This window comes from Carassius auratus, chromosome 32 (assembly GCF_003368295.1).
Source record: "Carassius auratus strain Wakin chromosome 32, ASM336829v1, whole genome shotgun sequence".
Lineage (NCBI taxonomy): Eukaryota > Metazoa > Chordata > Actinopteri > Cypriniformes > Cyprinidae > Carassius > Carassius auratus.
Window position 1 is genome coordinate 25,009,257 of NC_039274.1, and position 17,878 is coordinate 25,027,134.

At 34.3% G+C, this 17,878-nt stretch overlaps 1 protein-coding gene across 2 annotated transcripts; it reads left to right on the top strand.

Moving 5' to 3' along the window:
- Nucleotides 1-692: 692 nt before the first annotated feature.
- Nucleotides 693-14,314, top strand: LOC113051925 (cortexin domain-containing 1). 2 transcript variants are annotated; one of them, XM_026216113.1, is made up of 3 exons: nucleotides 693-813; nucleotides 4,791-4,861; nucleotides 13,897-14,314. In XM_026216113.1, exon 3 carries the CDS (start codon nucleotides 13,951-13,953, stop codon nucleotides 14,128-14,130), a length of 180 nt encoding a protein of 59 aa, XP_026071898.1. In that variant the 5' UTR covers nucleotides 693-813; nucleotides 4,791-4,861; nucleotides 13,897-13,950; the 3' UTR covers nucleotides 14,131-14,314. The 2 variants fall into 2 exon arrangements, with proteins under 2 accessions (XP_026071898.1, XP_026071897.1); XM_026216112.1 differs by lacking the exon at nucleotides 4,791-4,861.
- The last annotated feature ends 3,564 nt before the right edge of the window (nucleotides 14,315-17,878 follow it).

The window sequence follows — 17,878 nt, forward strand, 5'->3', positions numbered from 1 at the left end:
AGACAGACAGATAGATAGATAGATAGATAGATAGATAGATAGATAGATAGATAGATAGATAGATAGATAGATAGATAGATAGATAGATAGATAGATCGATAGATAGAACACTAATTTGGCATTACTTTTTTGTCACCTGGGCTGAGCTTGCCAATTTGTTTTTTAATGACCGAAATATATATATTTTTTTGGCAAACGTAAAGGCCTTTTCAGACCAAAAGTAAAATCAGTGAGCCCCTGAAGTGCCTCTGCACCTCACTCCCGATTTCTCTCAACACAGGGACTGAAAGAGTGTCAGTAAATAAATGGGAAAACATTATTTGAAAAAGTAACTCAGATATTTCATTGTTAATTTAAAATGAATATGTTACTTCACTGGTTACTGGTTACTGGTTACCCCAACATTAATAGACACACAGATAGACAGAAAGATGGAAGGATGGATGGATAGATAGACAGACAGACAGACACAGATTGGATACACTAGATGTAGACGGACGGATGGATAAATAGATAGACAGACAGACAGACAGACACAGATTAATAGATCAGATTTGTTTATAATTTGTTCACAACCAGGACATTTTTTGTGAGTAGTACAGTATGTGGAGTGCGAGTTCCACACTTCCTTTTCCAAACACTTGCTCTCTCTGTCTATCTCTCTCTCTGTGTGTGTGTGTGTGTTCAGGAGCAATGCAGTAAGAGTGAGCGTTGAGCTGCAGCAGCATCAGTGTCTCAGTATCAGTCGCTCTGCAGCATGCATCAGGAAACACACTTCATCCACACTTTCTGCTCCACAGGATGTGAGTTCAGGTAGGACCATGTCCTTTCTCTCCTCTCTGCTGCTCTGCCAGCCACTCGATCGCTCTCGTCAGCCGCGGGGAACTCGAACGGGAGATCGCTCACAGTGTCTCTGGTCTGGTCAGTGAGGATCCTGTCAGTTGTTGCATGTTTCATTGATTGTTAGAACAGCTGGATCTTGAGGATTGTTTGACTTCATCTTCAGTTAATAAATGAGTTGTCTTTCACAGCCAAGAAAATGCTGAAAGTTTTTGTAGTCTTGAAGATGAAAGCCCCTTTATGATGATTTTGCCTGTGGATCATTTTGTCTTCATGCAATAGCTGTAAAAAAAAAAAAAGGCAATTGTAACACTTTCAATTTCTTAAAGCACAGACAAGCTATTCATCATAAAATCTCTTTTATGGAGGTATAAATGTGATGTTTTTTTGGGGAGGGGTTGTTTAAATTTCTGAAGTGTTTAAATTTAAACTTCTGTATTGTGTATTTCATTTCTTGGTCATCGGTTAAAAGTTGATAAGAATATATGCTAAAACTGTTGCTTATAGCTGACAGCTAAGACTTTATCGTGGCTGTGATGTTGAGGGAATTATATCACTAATTATGAAATTCAAATTGTTTGACTGATTTAAAGGTACAGGTTGTAGGACCTGCCACTAGAGGGCTCACAACCAAAACAATAACAATCGCGTGGTTTGATGACGCTAAGAAGGAGCGTGGAATGATGGGAATTTGTTGTCTTCTACCCAACCGCTGACGGTCATCAATCAGACGGAAAGATAAATCATGGATTTAACGGATGCAAAGACGCGATCAGACTATGGTTCAGACTCTTCCTCACGCGGGTCTAGAGACACGATGCCACGCGTTTGGTGTGTATGCCCCATAATACTAATCTTGTTGATCGTTATAATAGCATACGTTTTCTGTACTCACCTGTCGAGTAAAATACAAGTGAGATCACCTCTTTCTAGTTTAAGTTTGTCGCGAAGCTCTCTCCATCTAGAAAATGCAACTCCGATATCGATCCTCGCTCTTTCTCTCCTCTTGTCCCAAACTCTTCTTGGGTCATTTGATGGCCCATACGCTTACGTTTACAGGAGCTGTACTTGTCGACAGGACCAGCAGCAGATGGTAAACAGTAATTATGTTCCATAAATAAGTAACACAATCCACCATAAAACGTGCAAGCAGAAGCAAATAAGGAACTGCTTGAAGCAAGGTAGTGCGTTTGCTGGACGCTAGACACTACTTCTGCATTTGTTGTCATGTTGTCATGTGGTTTCTACGTCAATAAAGGCGGTAAAAAAGGGGTAACTAACGTCATTGAGTGGCGACTGCACTGGCCCGTGTCACTGTTTAGAATGGGAATTTTCTCATAATTTACAAGTAGTTAAAAACATTAGAGATATTGTTAGTAATCAGCTGAACAAAATATATAACAATAGCCTAGTGGCTTTTGGATATTTTACTGCAAATATCTTACAAATTCTACCTTTAAAAGAATGAATCTTTAAAATATCATGAGCATTATTATATTACAATTTATAGCTGAAAGTCATCAGCTGATCAGTGTTTTAGTAAAAAGGATTTCAATGTATGTTATTCCTGACATCTAAATAAGTCAAACAAGAGGACTGCGACATTCTGACTTGTATTAAATGTAAAATTATTATCGAGACTCGATTTAAATATTTTTATCGGCTCTGCAATAAAGGTGAGAGGAAGCTAGAGGAGCGTGTCTGTAATCCCAGCTCTTGATTCATATCTAAAGACAGTCCTCCATGCTAAAGCAGAATCTGAATCTCTCTAATCATTTCATATGCATATATCTGATGCTCTCAGGTGACTGTCAACATTTTCAAGGTGGGCAGTATTAATTATCACATACAGCACCGAAACACATGAGCAACCTGATGAAAACGTGCAACAAAAATACATCTACAGTAGAACGTTAGACAGCAATTATTTTCTTAATTTATGAATCACATGAAAGTTGCATTATATAAATATATATTTAACTATTAAAGATTAAAAATTATACTAGCAAACATATATAATATAACATAGCTAATATGAAAAAATAACGCAGTTGTTGCTCATGGATTCCCTTTTTGAGGTCAATTATTTATATTAATACAATATAAAATAACATAGCATAATATATAACATAAATTCCCCTTTTGAGTTAAATGTCTTGAAGTTGATATGAAACCTGTAAAGTGCATTCATCGGCTCTATAGCGACACCCCCTCTATAGCGGTTTGCAAAAGAATTGCAGTTATTTTGCAATTACTAGAATTCAATCAAATGGCTTTCCAAACATAACTCTTTAGCCTGTGAATCACTGTGGCTCCCAGCTTTTTTGAAATCACCCTTTCATGATTTTTTATTAACAATAAATAATCTAATTTTAAATTTTAAATCAGATGGAGGTCATGAAGGAATTTCATTCGAGGAATATTTTCTTGGCACCAAGATATGAATTACCTCTCCTGCCAGAGAGACCTGAAGATGAATGCAGGAGACAGAGAGACACAATGTATATGAAACAGAATGAAAGAATAATAGCAGTAGACAGAAAGTGTGTTTAAACAACCATAAAAGTCTATCATATATGAAGAGTGTTATTTGCATTCTCATTTATCTCAATGGCAGTTGCAAATTAAAATAACGGTGCATTTAAGAGCCTCCAAAACAAAATCGGTCTCTAATAAAACCTCAACAGTTTTTATATGTTTCTTAATGTTTTCTTTTTTCAAAAGCTCTCTACATTTGAATTTTGAAAAGCTGTTAATTGAGACGGATGTCTGTTAGAACCAAAGTGTGCAATTCCAGCATCAGATAAACCTTGAAATCCCAATATTGTGTATTAAAGGCACAGTGTGTAAAAACCACTAGAACAGTGTTATATATTCTGTTGACTTGTGTGTACATACATTATTCCAAATGTTTTGAAGAATGTTTAAATCCTGAGAAATAAGCAATTTTAACTATAGTGACACGGACCGTGTCCACAGTGTCATTGTTTCACCTGCCGATGACATCATAATCCCTTAATTTTCCTCGGTTTTGTTTTGTAGAAAACATGGAAACATCAAAGACGCTTTAATATGTTGTGCATTTTAATAGACCGGTGATGACCGCACAGAGTAGCATTATAACAGAACTTATAAATGTTTCCAGTATGATAAACGACGGCTTTCAGCCTTACCGTGCTTCATTCTACTACATTAATAAATCATTAGCTCATCTATGAACATGATTTCTGCCCGACTCCCATGATTCCACACTCAGTCACGGCATCATCAAACTACGTCTTGTTGTTTTATTTTTTTTTGTTTTGAACATGCACCCTCAAAATTACATATTGTGTCTTTAATATTTAATTAAATTAATTTGTAAAATGTTATTGAATTTTATTTTATTTTTTATATTCGACCAAACCTTGGACCCAATATTTATTTGAAAACCTGTTTGGTAACAATAATTATTTTGCACAAAATATTAATGTGAAATGTGAAAAGTGAAATGAAGTAAACATCCCTCACATAGCTCCGGGGGGTGAATAAAGGCCTCCTGTAGTGAATCCATGGATTTTTTTTTAAAGATAAATATCTATATTTCAAATGTAATAAATACTTTTTTCTCACTTCTGCTGACCGGCGGATGACATAAGACATTCGCTGCGTGATTTGACAAAAATGCATGGATTCGCTACAGGAGGCTTTCATTCACCCCCTGGAGCTGTGTGAGGGATGTTTTATTGCGGGTGTGCGCACTTTATTTCACATCTTATGCACTGTTGACAACCAACACCAGCTCACCCCATTGAAAGGCTTGGAAGAGCAAGGACAATTTTAATATAACTTTGATTGAATTATTCTGGAAGAAGAAAGTCACACACTTTTGAGAGGGTGAATAAAACAAAGGCTAATTTTCATTTTTGGGTGAACTAACCATTTAAATGAATTGTCTTGCTCTTTGATAGGCACTGATGAGTAAACTTCTTGGACATAAATCCAAGGCAGGAGTCTTCAAGGACTGGGTGACATATTGAATGTATAAAAAAAAAAAACCTTGCATCTTCAAATGACTTTAATGTACTTTTTATTTTTGGCCATTAACTCTCCTAAATACTGTGCAATTAGATTACTTCTGTTATCCTACTTTATATCGCCACTTTTTACATTTTTTACAATCCAAAATAACCCTGCATATTCTTGATCAATGGACATATTTATTTTAACTCGAATAAAGTACTATAGTTTGAAGAACATGACAAACTTATCTTTAGCTTTCCATTGTGCTTCTGTTGTATTTTGCATTTAATAAAAAAGAGGTAAATTCCTTGAATTGCTGCTTACACACACTTTCGAAACCAAAAAAATGGGTGCTTTTTCATCTGAATAGCATGAAATCTATTTTTCCTTTGTTTTGACATTCCTGCAATGATTGGAAACCAAGGCAGGCCTGTTAAGATGACAATGCAACAAGTCCAATAGATTATATTTTTATACATTTATATTATATATTGATTATATATATTTTTTAACTCTATTATTGAAGCTTAACATTTTCTAAAAGAATGAACTTTTCTGTTTTCTGTTTGGTGGACACAGAAAAACGCACTGCAGCTTTAATAATAGATGAAGCTGTTGGACTGGCGATGACAGGATCTGTATCAGAGTCCATCAGATATTTAGAAACGATTAAACACATCAATATCGGCATAAGTAGCTTATCTGGAATAAGCACAGCTGGAAACAGATGTGACATTGACCAATGCTCCCTTGGAAACACACCTATAAATAAGTGTTGTTATTGTTAACTCAAACTAAAACCAATTAAAATGAAAATATTTCAAATATTAGATGAAAAATGTAAACTTAAATAATTAAATAAAAAATGCTGACTTTGAAACTAACTAACTAAAACAAGTCTAAAACAGTTATCACAATGAAATGACTAAAGCTTAAGATATGATTAATATGAAAACTGAAAATATAAAAATGAAGCATCATTCAAACTGTTAGTAAATATAATAATAGTATATCAATAAACAACACTGGTGTGTGCTTTACTGGCAAACTTAAATAGTCCACAACACTGTCAGTTAGTTAAACAATAACCCCTTAAAACATGCGCAGACACAAACCAAACACATTATGCAAACTAAGGCCTGAAACACACTATTTACTCAAGCGTGCGAGTAGATGCATGTGAATGCTTAGCCAGCATATCCCAAACACACTGAACTTCCAAACCAATACCATTAAAGCAAACATTCAGGAAGCCAGAGATAAACATATTTAAAAATAATTCAAATGACTTGTAAACTATATTTTAGCTACCGGAATGGTAATATCTTTCAAAAGTTTGGGGTCAGTAAGATTTTTTTAAAGAAATTTGAGTGACAGTAAAGACATTAGTAATGTTGACCTTTTTATTCATCAAATAATCATAAAAAAAAGTATTGCAGTTTCTACAAAAAATATGAAGCAGCAGAACTGTTTTCAACACTAATAATCATAGGAAATGTTTCTTGAGCAGTGAATAAGAAAATCATAATGATTTCTGAAGATCATGTGACACTAAAGGCTGGAGGAATGATGCTGAAAATACAGCTTTACATCACAGAAATAAATTACATTTTACAATATATTTAAATAGAAAACATTTTAACCTGTTAAATGTCACCCCGTCCCGTATACGGGACACCTACGTTGACTATACTATATTACAATCAAATCTAATCTAATCTTGACAAACTATATATCGTTGGAAAGGTCTAAGACTCCCAAATATATATTATACCAATATTTTTTGTTAAAAATTATGTAGGAAAAGTAATAGATCAATTTCTGAAAAGAGTGCACCCTCAGAAATCTGCATTACAAAAGGAGTTTTGACCTTTGTTTAAAAATAAGACTTCCTCGTTTCCTTTTTCTCTATCACATTTTAGAAATCATCAGAAGTTATATATCACTTGAAAACATAAAATCTCAAAATTCATCCTTTAAAACCCATTTTAAAATCTGACATTGCATTACCATGTAAATGGCACATCAAAATCATGTTACAAAATGTTTTCAGTCATGAAATATAAAAATGTAGGTTTGTATCATGCACATTCAAGTCTATCTTCAAAAACGTGTGTGACAGTTATCAGGTTAAACTCAAATAATATTTCGCAATATATTACTGATTATACTGTATTTTTACTGTAAATACAGCCTTGGTGAAAATAAAAGACTTCTTTCAAAAACATTTAAAAGAAATGTTACTGACCACAAACTTTATAATTTATTCATAATTTAAACAGTTCTTTTTTCTTTTATTTTTTGCCACAAAAACACTTAAGGTTAGAGAAGGATAGTTGTGCTATTTAAAAAAACAACACAACTGGTATGACACTGAAAAATGTCAAATTAGTTACGTTTAATGATGAGCCGAATATACATTGACCCTTGATGACCCAGTAAACAATTCAGAAATGATATTATAAACATCTATCTGACACTAATATGAAGCCGTTTATTCGATGTTTTAGTGCCAGAGAAGAAGAATAGATCAAGCCTCTCTTGACCTAATGAGAAGCAGGACAGTAAGAACAAGTGAACTCGTGTGGGCTTGCTTCCACTGGGATTGTGGGGGAATTGATTTAAAGCCCTTTGGCGGGTTTCCTCACACACTCGGCTAAAAGAAATCACATCTCCTCAGCTGCCCCAATCATCTGATCCAGACACACATGTGAAATCAAATGATGGGATGCTGTGAAGTGGTTTTTTAAACCGTGTTAATGCATACCGAGTTCACTGGCTTGGCTGTCAATGGAACTATTTTCCTTGAAATTGTGACTATTTCTCATTTAGGATTATAAGCATGCCTGCTAATTACTTAGCTAAGTAATTTGTTATGCCATTTTTCAACTACACTAAAAATAATATGGTGTAGAAACAAATTGCCAGTTAGTTTCACAATTAATTAGAAAGAAATGGCAAGTAAACACATTGAAAATGTGTAGAAAGACCGAAATAGTATTTTCTTTTAAAAGCTGGTTCGATAATCTGTTTTATTTATAGTTTTGAATACATACGCTGCATCACATACATTTTTATCAGTTCATGCATGTGAATTCTGCTGAAAATTCATATCCATGATCTTAAAATAATAATAATACTAATAATAAATTAAAATAAATTTAAATATAAAACTATATATATTTATCTATACATATAAAAGGTTTAAATAAAATAACATTTTAATAAAAAAAAAAATCATAACTGTTATATAATTATAATGTTCACATTCTGTATAAAAAAAAACTAGTTGTTAAACACAGCTTTAAAAATCATATGTTCTCATAAATTGTATTGAATTTAATTTGGATCAATTTTGGCCCAGAACATTGCAGTCATACTCTGCATTTGAACATTATACAAGGGATAAGACCTTTAAATACTCGTGATGTATTCTAGAAAGAAATGCATAGAAAATGCATAAAGATTGACGATCGAAAGAGGAGAGAGTGTGAGGGAGAAGCAAGTGGGAATGGAGCAAGAGAGATGATTGACCAAAATAAAGAGAAAAAGGGAGGGTTAAGGGAAGTATGCGAGAGGTATTACGAGAAAATTTATCCCTGGGGTTAAATGCAAAGGAATGATGCTGGTCTACATGAAAGGTCTGTAATCTACTGTAATATCCATAGCTACTGAACAAACCGTGTGAAGAAAGCTGGAGAGTATTCATGCTGCAGGATCGGACCGAACAGATGACAGATGGTTGCAAACATCATTACAGCTGGGAATCGAGAACCAGTTGCGTTTGTTAAGAAATCTGGAACCGAAGCAGTCCCAAGACTTTCAGTTTGATTAATAGTTTTCTGCATTCTGCTGCATGTACTAAAATACAGTGTTTCCTACAGCATGACTCAAATGATGCAAAAGAAATAATGTTTGAGCATGTAGTCTGAATTAATCAAATGTGAGCCACTAAACAGAAATAGATCTGCAGCATTATACTGCATTGTCTCACTAGTTATGCACAACAGCAACCATAAAATGTGACCATGAAGTTCGTTTCATGAACTTTTTCTTGAGTCAGTTAAAAATATTCATGCAACAGTCTCAAATTATTATAGGTATTATTATAATAGTTATGTACTTAAAGTTTGTGACACTAGCTGGTTGTTCATACTGTTCAAAGTTGCTCAAAATACTAAAATAACCTATTCACTGAAAACAAAAAATCATCCGACAAATTTTCTTGGGAAGACCTTGATGATGTCCATGCATTAATTATAAAATGAATTAATTGTGAATGCATTAATTAATATAAATAGTTATTTTTTTATATTATTGTAATTTTAGAGAATAGATAGATTTCAGCAGCAAATATATGTTTATTTTTTTACACTTGTTTTAAGTTAAAATTTGTAAAAAAATAAATAATAATAATAATTGCATTAAAACAAAATGCACTTACATTTAAGATTAAATCTATAAAAATAAGTCTTAATATTTTATGCAGCATATGTTGCTGCTCAAATACATCTTATTTTAAGGATTTGCAGACTTGACTGGAAAACAAGTACAAATTAATTATTCAATTAATGTTGACATGCATTATTCATTACTTTTATGTTTACAATTATTAAATTATATTTAAAGATACTTTTTGCTAAAAAAAAATTCGTTTATATAACTAATTATAAGGAAGGCTTTTTAAAAAAAAAAAAGAAAGCAAAAAAAAGAAAAAGAAAATTATGCATTTGTTAATAAATCATGCTTTAAAAAAGTGTAAAAGTGTCATCTGTGGAGGGATAATGGTAACATTCCTTACAATTCCCATCCACACACACACACAGGCTATGAAAAATGCTTCCAATTTGGGCACAATGCAACAAAACCCAAGAAAGCCTCAAGACTGTCCAAAGAGGTCCAAGAGAGTATTTCCCCCTCTAGTCACTCATAAATTGAGTTGTTCTTCATGTCAGGCTTGAGTGGCACTTCAGTTTCTGCCTCACACACCCTGGCGTTATCTCCCATCCCAGCTTCGACAGCCTAACACCCTCAATAGCTGAGTCGTTAATCAGAGCAGCCAATTATCAAAATACTGCAAATGTCACACACAATCCCATCCTAAATGATCATGGCTGCAGGAAGAATTAATCTCCAGTGACAGCTTTTAGAGACCCTTTAATCACCAAAACATGGGTACACAATCGGATGCGTGGATAGCAAGTGTGCACTGATTTATTATTCAGGTAGCTTTCTGTAGCACTAAAATGTTGACCGTTCAAGAAAACTTTAAGAAACACAAAACTTTCGTCTTCTTTTTAGCTTGTCAAGAACTGGTTTTGGTTCCAGTGAGAAACTCAGTAGCAAACACCGAAAAAGTGAAACCTATTTATCAGCTTTTCATCTTCTTTCAAATGAGATGGTTCCAGAGAAGGACTGAAAAGATAAATGTAGGAAATCTCTCGGAGTTTGCTTTTATTCCCCAAACAAAGCGGCTTCTAAATGTGAACAAGTCTTTTTCAAAAACTTGGGTTAATTCAGAGATGAAAGGTTTTCTTCTCTGTGACAGCTGTATTTCTCCATTAAATTGCTAATGCGGTTACCAGAGTTGCCTGCGTCCTTGCACACTAATTACCAGTCCCAAATAAGACCCAACAGCATGTTCCCTTGATGACCGGACCTCACCGAAGACCTGAAAGGGCTTGATGAATGCATGGATAATCCCAAACCTGCTGACACAGGATCCTAAATAGGCCTCTTAGATTAGAAATTTGTTTCATTATTAATGTAGATTTCAAGGTTTGTCTACGGAGTCTGTCGGACCATGCATGGGAAAAACGGAAAAGCGCTGTGTTGAAGCAAGCATTGATAGGATGCAATGCTACAAAATATGTAGAAGACTCTGAAAATAGGATTTAAAGAATACAAACTTTTGTTTAATGCAATGTCATACTTATTGAACACAAAGCCATAGACTGGTCTTGATTTCCCCTGTGGCTGAATGCAAATTTTTGTATTCGAATGGATTTTTTTATTATTTTATTGCTTTATTTGTCATCTTTTAGGCCTGTGTACCCAAAATGTATTAGTATAATAAATGACTGATTATCAATAGCTACTTTTTATGATTCTCTATTCTACAAGTGTTGCTGGGTTTACGTTCAAATTTATATTGATTTTTCTGTGCGCATTGTTTTTTTGTTTTTTTGTACTACAAACTAGTGGTTTTGCACCAGAATAACTAATGCAAATTAAAACAGCACGGTGACTGATAGATTATTAGATCTAATTATTATTATAATATATTATTTTGTCAAGATTGCTCTGCGTTATGTACATGCAAAAGTGGGAAGAAAACATTGAGCAATGCAAAAATAGTGAGATATCTCAAGATGAGGAAAACAAAGCAAACATTTGCAGAACAATCAATAAGTCATGATTAATATAAATTAAGAATTGTAACTATTTGTAACAATTAATCAATAAATAACAAATCTTCCTGTTTGTCCATCAAGCTGAGATGAGGAACCTCATTTAATTAGTTTTATAATCCAAAACAAAGCACTAATATGTTTATTTAATACATAAAGAAATATATTTTGACAAAAACTTAATCATTTCATATAAAATTACTCATATCAGTCTACTTAGTATTCAAGGGCTAAAGGTATTTTCCGTTTCTGATCCATTCTTGGTGTTTGTTAATATTGTTTCGAGTTAAAATGCAGGTCATTAAGTGTGTTTGGAATAGCGCTATAGTATCATATTGATATATGAAGACTCGGTGAGGCATCACATATTGAATTCAGCGCTCAACTGCGCTGTGATTAATGAGAAATGTTCTGTACATTGAGGGAACTGCATTAAAGAACATTACAGGTTTGGGCCTCATTACTTAGCTCAAGAACACACACAATCCTTTTAATGAAATAATATTTTCTATTCTTTTACTTAAAATATGCAGAAATCTAAGGCCTCTTGCAAAATAACTTATTAAAACATTTGATCATTTGAAAATGATTTTCTTGCAATTAAAAAAAGATGGAGTTTTGGTGCTTAGTGCCACATTATAAGCCATTAAGTGCCTTATTTCAGTGTTCCCTCATTAACTTCACTTAAAATGACTTTGTATACAGTATATAGAACAAATAATGTCTGTACAAGTTCAGTATCGTTGTCTACTAAGTACGTTTTTTACCCAGCAGAACTAATGAAGTATAACAGTGATCTTTACAGAGTTTCAGAAGTATCTGTTCCATCTTTGGAGAAATGAAAACATTTTTAAATAAAGTGTTCTGATCCAAGAACAATAGAATATTACAAACTAAGGACACAAATCAAACAAACAAAAAATTAAAGTAATAGTTCACCTCAGAATTTTTAATTTGAGGAAAACATATTCATCCTGAGGTCATCCAAGATGTAGATGAGTTTGTTTCTTCATGGGAACAGATTTGGAGAAATGTAGCACTGCATCACTTGCTGACTACTGGATGCTCTGCAGTGAATGGGTGCCGTCAGAATGAGAGTCAAAACAACACAATAATCCACATCACTCCAGTCCATCAGTTAATGTCTTGTGAAGTGAAAAGCTTGAAAAGCTAATCATTAAGGCATTTTTAAGAGCCCATAACCCATAAAAATCCCTCCTCCAGTGAAAAAGTTCATCCCCTGTTGTCCCTCAAATCAAAATCCACTGAAATATTTGGGTTAGAATTGTTATGCACTATTTTCACTTGTAACCAGTTCTTGATCCGTGCATATTTCACTCCTGATTCAGACTAAATGACTTTTTCACTGGAGAAATTAAAATTATCAAACATTATGGATAATGGACTTCTATTTCAACCGGAAGACACAGTTTCCATTTTCTTCAACCATCTGAATGTAATTCTTATATATTTATGGTTTTAAAATACAGTTGGTGAGCAATGTGACCTTGCACAAATGACATTTATGCAACACACACTGGAGTCAATAACCAGTAGCAACCCTACTTCACAGCCAATCACAATCAAAGCACAAGAAAAAGACAATCAATGCCAGTAAGAAATGCATTAGCCAGAGGTTTTATTTCTTTCCTTTTTGTGTGCAGTTAAATTGACCAAAGCTGCAGCAGATGAATAAAAGAGCTGATATTGACACACACTCTGCTACTAATCCGTTAGGAATCGATTAAACTCTTGTCCTTATAAAAACGAGGAAATACAATTGTGTCACTAGTGATACAGGAATACAGATAAAGTTCCAAACAAAGTTTAATAGTACAATCCAACAAGACAGACAGGAAGGCATCAAAATCGTGATTCGATAAAAAAAATTATCATTAATAAAAGACAGCTGAAAAGATCAAACTAATAATGATTAGGAAGTGCTAGAATACCAAAAAATGAGAACTGAAGAATTACAAACTAAAAGTCCATGAACTGAAATGAACAGAACTCAATAAAACTGTTCTTGGCATCTTCATCCACTGAATGAATTGTGTTTTGGCAATGACCATCTGTTTCATCAGTGATCTGTGCTGCACTGAATATTACTCTTAACACAGGAGACTAATGCACGCAAACACATTTTCATCACTGTGCACTTCTTTTAAATTACTAAGGCACTATGATGACTCACAACATCACATTCATAATACTTATTTAATTATCTCATCAATGATTCATAAAACTCATAAATGCAGCATGCTGTATGAATACAAACTATGAAACACATTACCGTACAAACACCAATGACAAATAAACATTTACAGTTATTCACTTAGCAGATGCATAATGCAAAGAAACAAATGAAGAAGGGGAAAGCAACATGAGAAGCGATGCAAAACAAAGAGATTTTACATAAATGTGTGCATGAAGTAAAAACAGGAAAATATTGCAATCTAAAATAACTGTGTTCTATTTGAAAATATTTTAAAATGTGATTTATTCTTGTGATGCAAAGTTGTATTTTCAGCATCATTCCTCCAGTCTTCAGTGCCACATGATCCTTCAGAAATTCAGCCAGCTCATTGTATTAGTCTTTCTAGCAGACAGCAATTTACTTCTATCTCTGTTTCCTGACCCACAGATAAGCAATCAGGATGGTAGCAGAGACCCAGGCTGATGCGGACAGACCGAAGCGATGGAGGAGACAACGCCAGACCCCGCTTTTGTGGACGTGGACCAGGGTATGACCCTGGCGTGCATCGCCTTCCTATGTCTGCTTCTGGTGGCAATGATCATCCGCTGTGCCAAAGTCATCATGGACCCCTACAGCGCCATTCCCACCTCCACCTGGGAGGAGCAACACTTGGACGACTAGCAGATTTCCCCAAGACCTCGCCAAATAAACATGCACCTGCATTCAATCAATGTTTCAACCAATGCACGGATATCTACGGGATATTTAAGCCGATAGTGTCCTTCTCGCATGCAGCATCACTGGCTTTGAAGACATCTGCATGGAAACGGAGCTGAATTCTACCCAACTCTATTAAACGAGAAGGCATGCATTTTGAAATTCAAGCCGATTTTGATGTCAATGTCCTCTTTTTTGCTTCTACACTGGATGAGGTTTAGTAAAACGAAATCACTCCAAAGCACAAAATCTGACACTTCCATGTTCTCACAACCAATGCATCCTGAATTTGTAATAATAAAATATGTATATTTTTATCTTTAATAAGGTTATACAAGAAACACATCCAATTAAGGCATGGAAAACACTTCTAGCTATACAAGCTCCACAATTTTACAGCGTTGCCACAAGGGGTGCTATAGCCTTCTTACTGTCCGTTTTCTTTTACACAGTCATGGTGGAACAACAGTAAGTTAGGAGGTTAGTCAACAGCCAAAATGCTAATTATGATTTAATATAACAGTAATTTACAGTTAACTATCGCCCCCTTGAGTAGCACCACTGCAAATACAGTATTTACAATGGGACTGCATACTTGCAATACATTGGTCAAGCATTCGCATTTACAGACATGCATAAGTATGAGCTTAATTGTTATTAAGTTTTGCAAGAAGACAAAACTTTGACTGAAGGCCTTGTGGAAACGCCCAAAGATGAAAAACGCCATAAACTCTCTTTAAAAGAGCTCTCTCTCATTTATCGGCTCTTACGATCTGATCCCCTGATGTGGTTTAATTCTGTTGTCCTTGACAAAGTGTACGCATTGGCAGAGAGCTATAGTCTGCACCGCATGATATCAAGTGTCTCAGCTGAGGTTATATAAATGAAGTGGACAAAACAACTAAACACCAGTGTCCTGTCTGATGTGCTACATATCTGTTCTCAACCACAATAAAGATGATAGTAATTCTAGTATTTCTGGTGAATTATCAACCAACCATTGGTGAGTACACTGCAAATCTTCAAGCTTTATAATGGGATTTTAAACACCACACTAAATTATGGGGGGAATTCGGGTCTAATCCAGTCATATCACATTAATTTAGCATTTTAGACAATACATAGTTTCAAAGCAGCTTCACAGCAATAAACGTAGAAATAACAGTGTTGCAAACGTAATTCAGTTCAGTTATAAACCAACTCTACAGAAGAAGTATTTTTGCGTTCTCATCTTAAAATGTATGACAATCATGGGTGCAATTTACTAAGAATGAATAATCTAGACATAATGTTGCTTAATTGCATTTTCACTAAATTGCTTATATAAAGAAAAGGATAAAAAATTGTACTGAACGCAATTTTTATTTCACAGTTTCTATCTTGAAGCTCTCGAGCTGGATCAGTTCAACTTCTGGTGATGACAAAGATCTTTTCTATGAATCAATCGAATCGGTTCACCAAACTGATCTGGGGTGCATTTCCCAAAACCATAGTTGCTAACAATGGGAAATTGCATTGAAAAAGTTGCCTTTTTCAAACATAACTGACTCAAAATAAGTCGAATGAATGATTCACTGAGTCACTGAGCCAATAAATGGCTGTCAAATATGCTTATGATCTTATTGTGTGAGTATTTATACAAGTAGAGTCATCAAATTCATCAGTTTAAAAAAAAAAAAAAACTAAAAAAAAAAAAGAGTTGGCTTGTCCAGACTCATCCACTGATGTCCAAAAGTCTGACGTCTACAGAGCATATCAAGTCCTTTACCTGTCAAGAAGGTTTTATCTCTGCAACCAGATGTATTTGTTGTTCAACTTTCCTCATGTGGAGGTTGTGGCAAAAATAATTGCAGAGACAAATTTGATGTGCTGTCAATTCAAAGAGATCAGAATTGAGGAGCTTGACAGCAATTCTGGTCGTGTTGTGATCACCTTCATTCTTGCATCACTCCCTCTTTTATTTCAAACACTCAGAGGAAGCAGCGCTCACAAGCTCCCTTTTTCTCAACACAAGTATTTATTTCCCAGCGCGATCGATCAGCCCAAGAATATCTCCGCTTTTCCTTTGCGGTTCAATTCATTTAAACACTATAAATAATTTTCCTGGCAGTGTGGCCAACATTTTACAAAACCCTTTTCAAGGTCTGCATTGTAAATGGTTAATGGCTGTAAATTTTAAATGTTTTTTTTTTTTTTATAATAAACCCTTTCTTATAGTTAGTTTTGGGGGTTTGGTTCATGCCAGAGTTTGCAGAGTCAGAGTACAAGGGCTGCGTCATAAACTGAAGTCCTGATTTGAAATACAGCAGACATTATTACGACATTATTACTACTCCAGAATAAATTTTTTAAATGATCAAGCGGCACTTTCAAGGGTTCAGTTAAATTGGATTGAATTATTCATCAAGTGTAACCCAGTAATGATTTGCTCTCATTTATTTATTTATTTATTATATGTGATTTTATATATAAAAAAAAAACTAAATGTAACATTAATAACACAAGTTGTTGTTTTTGTTTTGGGGTTTGTACACACTGTATTTCAACATGTGTCTTATCCATTAGACGTGGATTTTATAGCCTAAAATTGTCAACATTAAATTTACTTTTTAGAAATAAAAAACCATGTACTGGTACTGATGGATTTTGCATAATAAGACCAGGAGGATGTATTTAAATAGTTTTAAATAGTAAAAATAACTTTGAACTCACCAATAGCACTGTTAAAAAAATGATATGATGAATAATTCAAGCCAAAATACGATTTTCCAGTATTTTAACTCATCATATGTTATGATTTAAAATATTAGTTTAATATAACGTTGATATACCATATAAAGTGATATATAAGCTCTGAAATTGGCTGTGTGCTGCTAGCTGAAAATTCACACAGATTACACAGATTAATACAAATTAATATATTATTTTATTATTATAATATATTAGTAACTTTAATACTTCAATGTTGTATTTTTTTAAGTTTGCTTTTGATCTAATATTTGTATTTTATTTCAGTTTTATTTTATTAACGAAAACATTAAGAGTCCTAGCTTTAGTTAATGATAACAACACTTAATGGTAGTAAATGACCAGACCAGACTTTTTATACTAGTTTTCTGCTAGTTAATCTGTTTAATTCTGTAGAAGGGATTCAACCATGCTGAAATTTGTACAGAGCTAACAGCACCAGACTTTTATTGGTAGCACAAACAAAGATTTATCACCTGCGTTTCTCCTTCTCGAAGTGAAAGGTCAAACGCTGGAGGTCCATCTGTGAGGCCGCCAGGATTCATGGATAAAAGTCTGATCACAGAGGGAGAGAAACACACAGTAAGAGAGAAAACGAGATCCTTCTATCTCTGTCTGCAAAACAACATGAGCACTCACACGTTCACACACTCGGACTTACGCTGAAGGAGTCGTGAATGGACCATCTGACCTCTGATGACTCAATGACTCACAGGCGGTCCTCGTGAACTCCACCGCACGCCGAAACACACTCAGCACCATCTGTTAGCAGCTACACAAACCACTGACTGCAGAGGAGTCTGTCACAACAATGCATTTATAACGGGTATATTTCATAATATCATACATGTAATTTTTCATTTTTGTTGTCAGTTTAAATGTGTCTCACAGTATCCATACCATCTGCCTTGACATAAACACACTGGTGATCCCATGATTAATTGTTATGGCACGCATATTAATA

What these genes read in the sequence shown, in the direction of transcription:
- LOC113051925 (XM_026216113.1), top strand. Translation starts at nt 13,951, where the DNA reads ATGGAGGAGACAACGCCAGACCCCGCTTTTGTGGACGTGGACCAGGGT.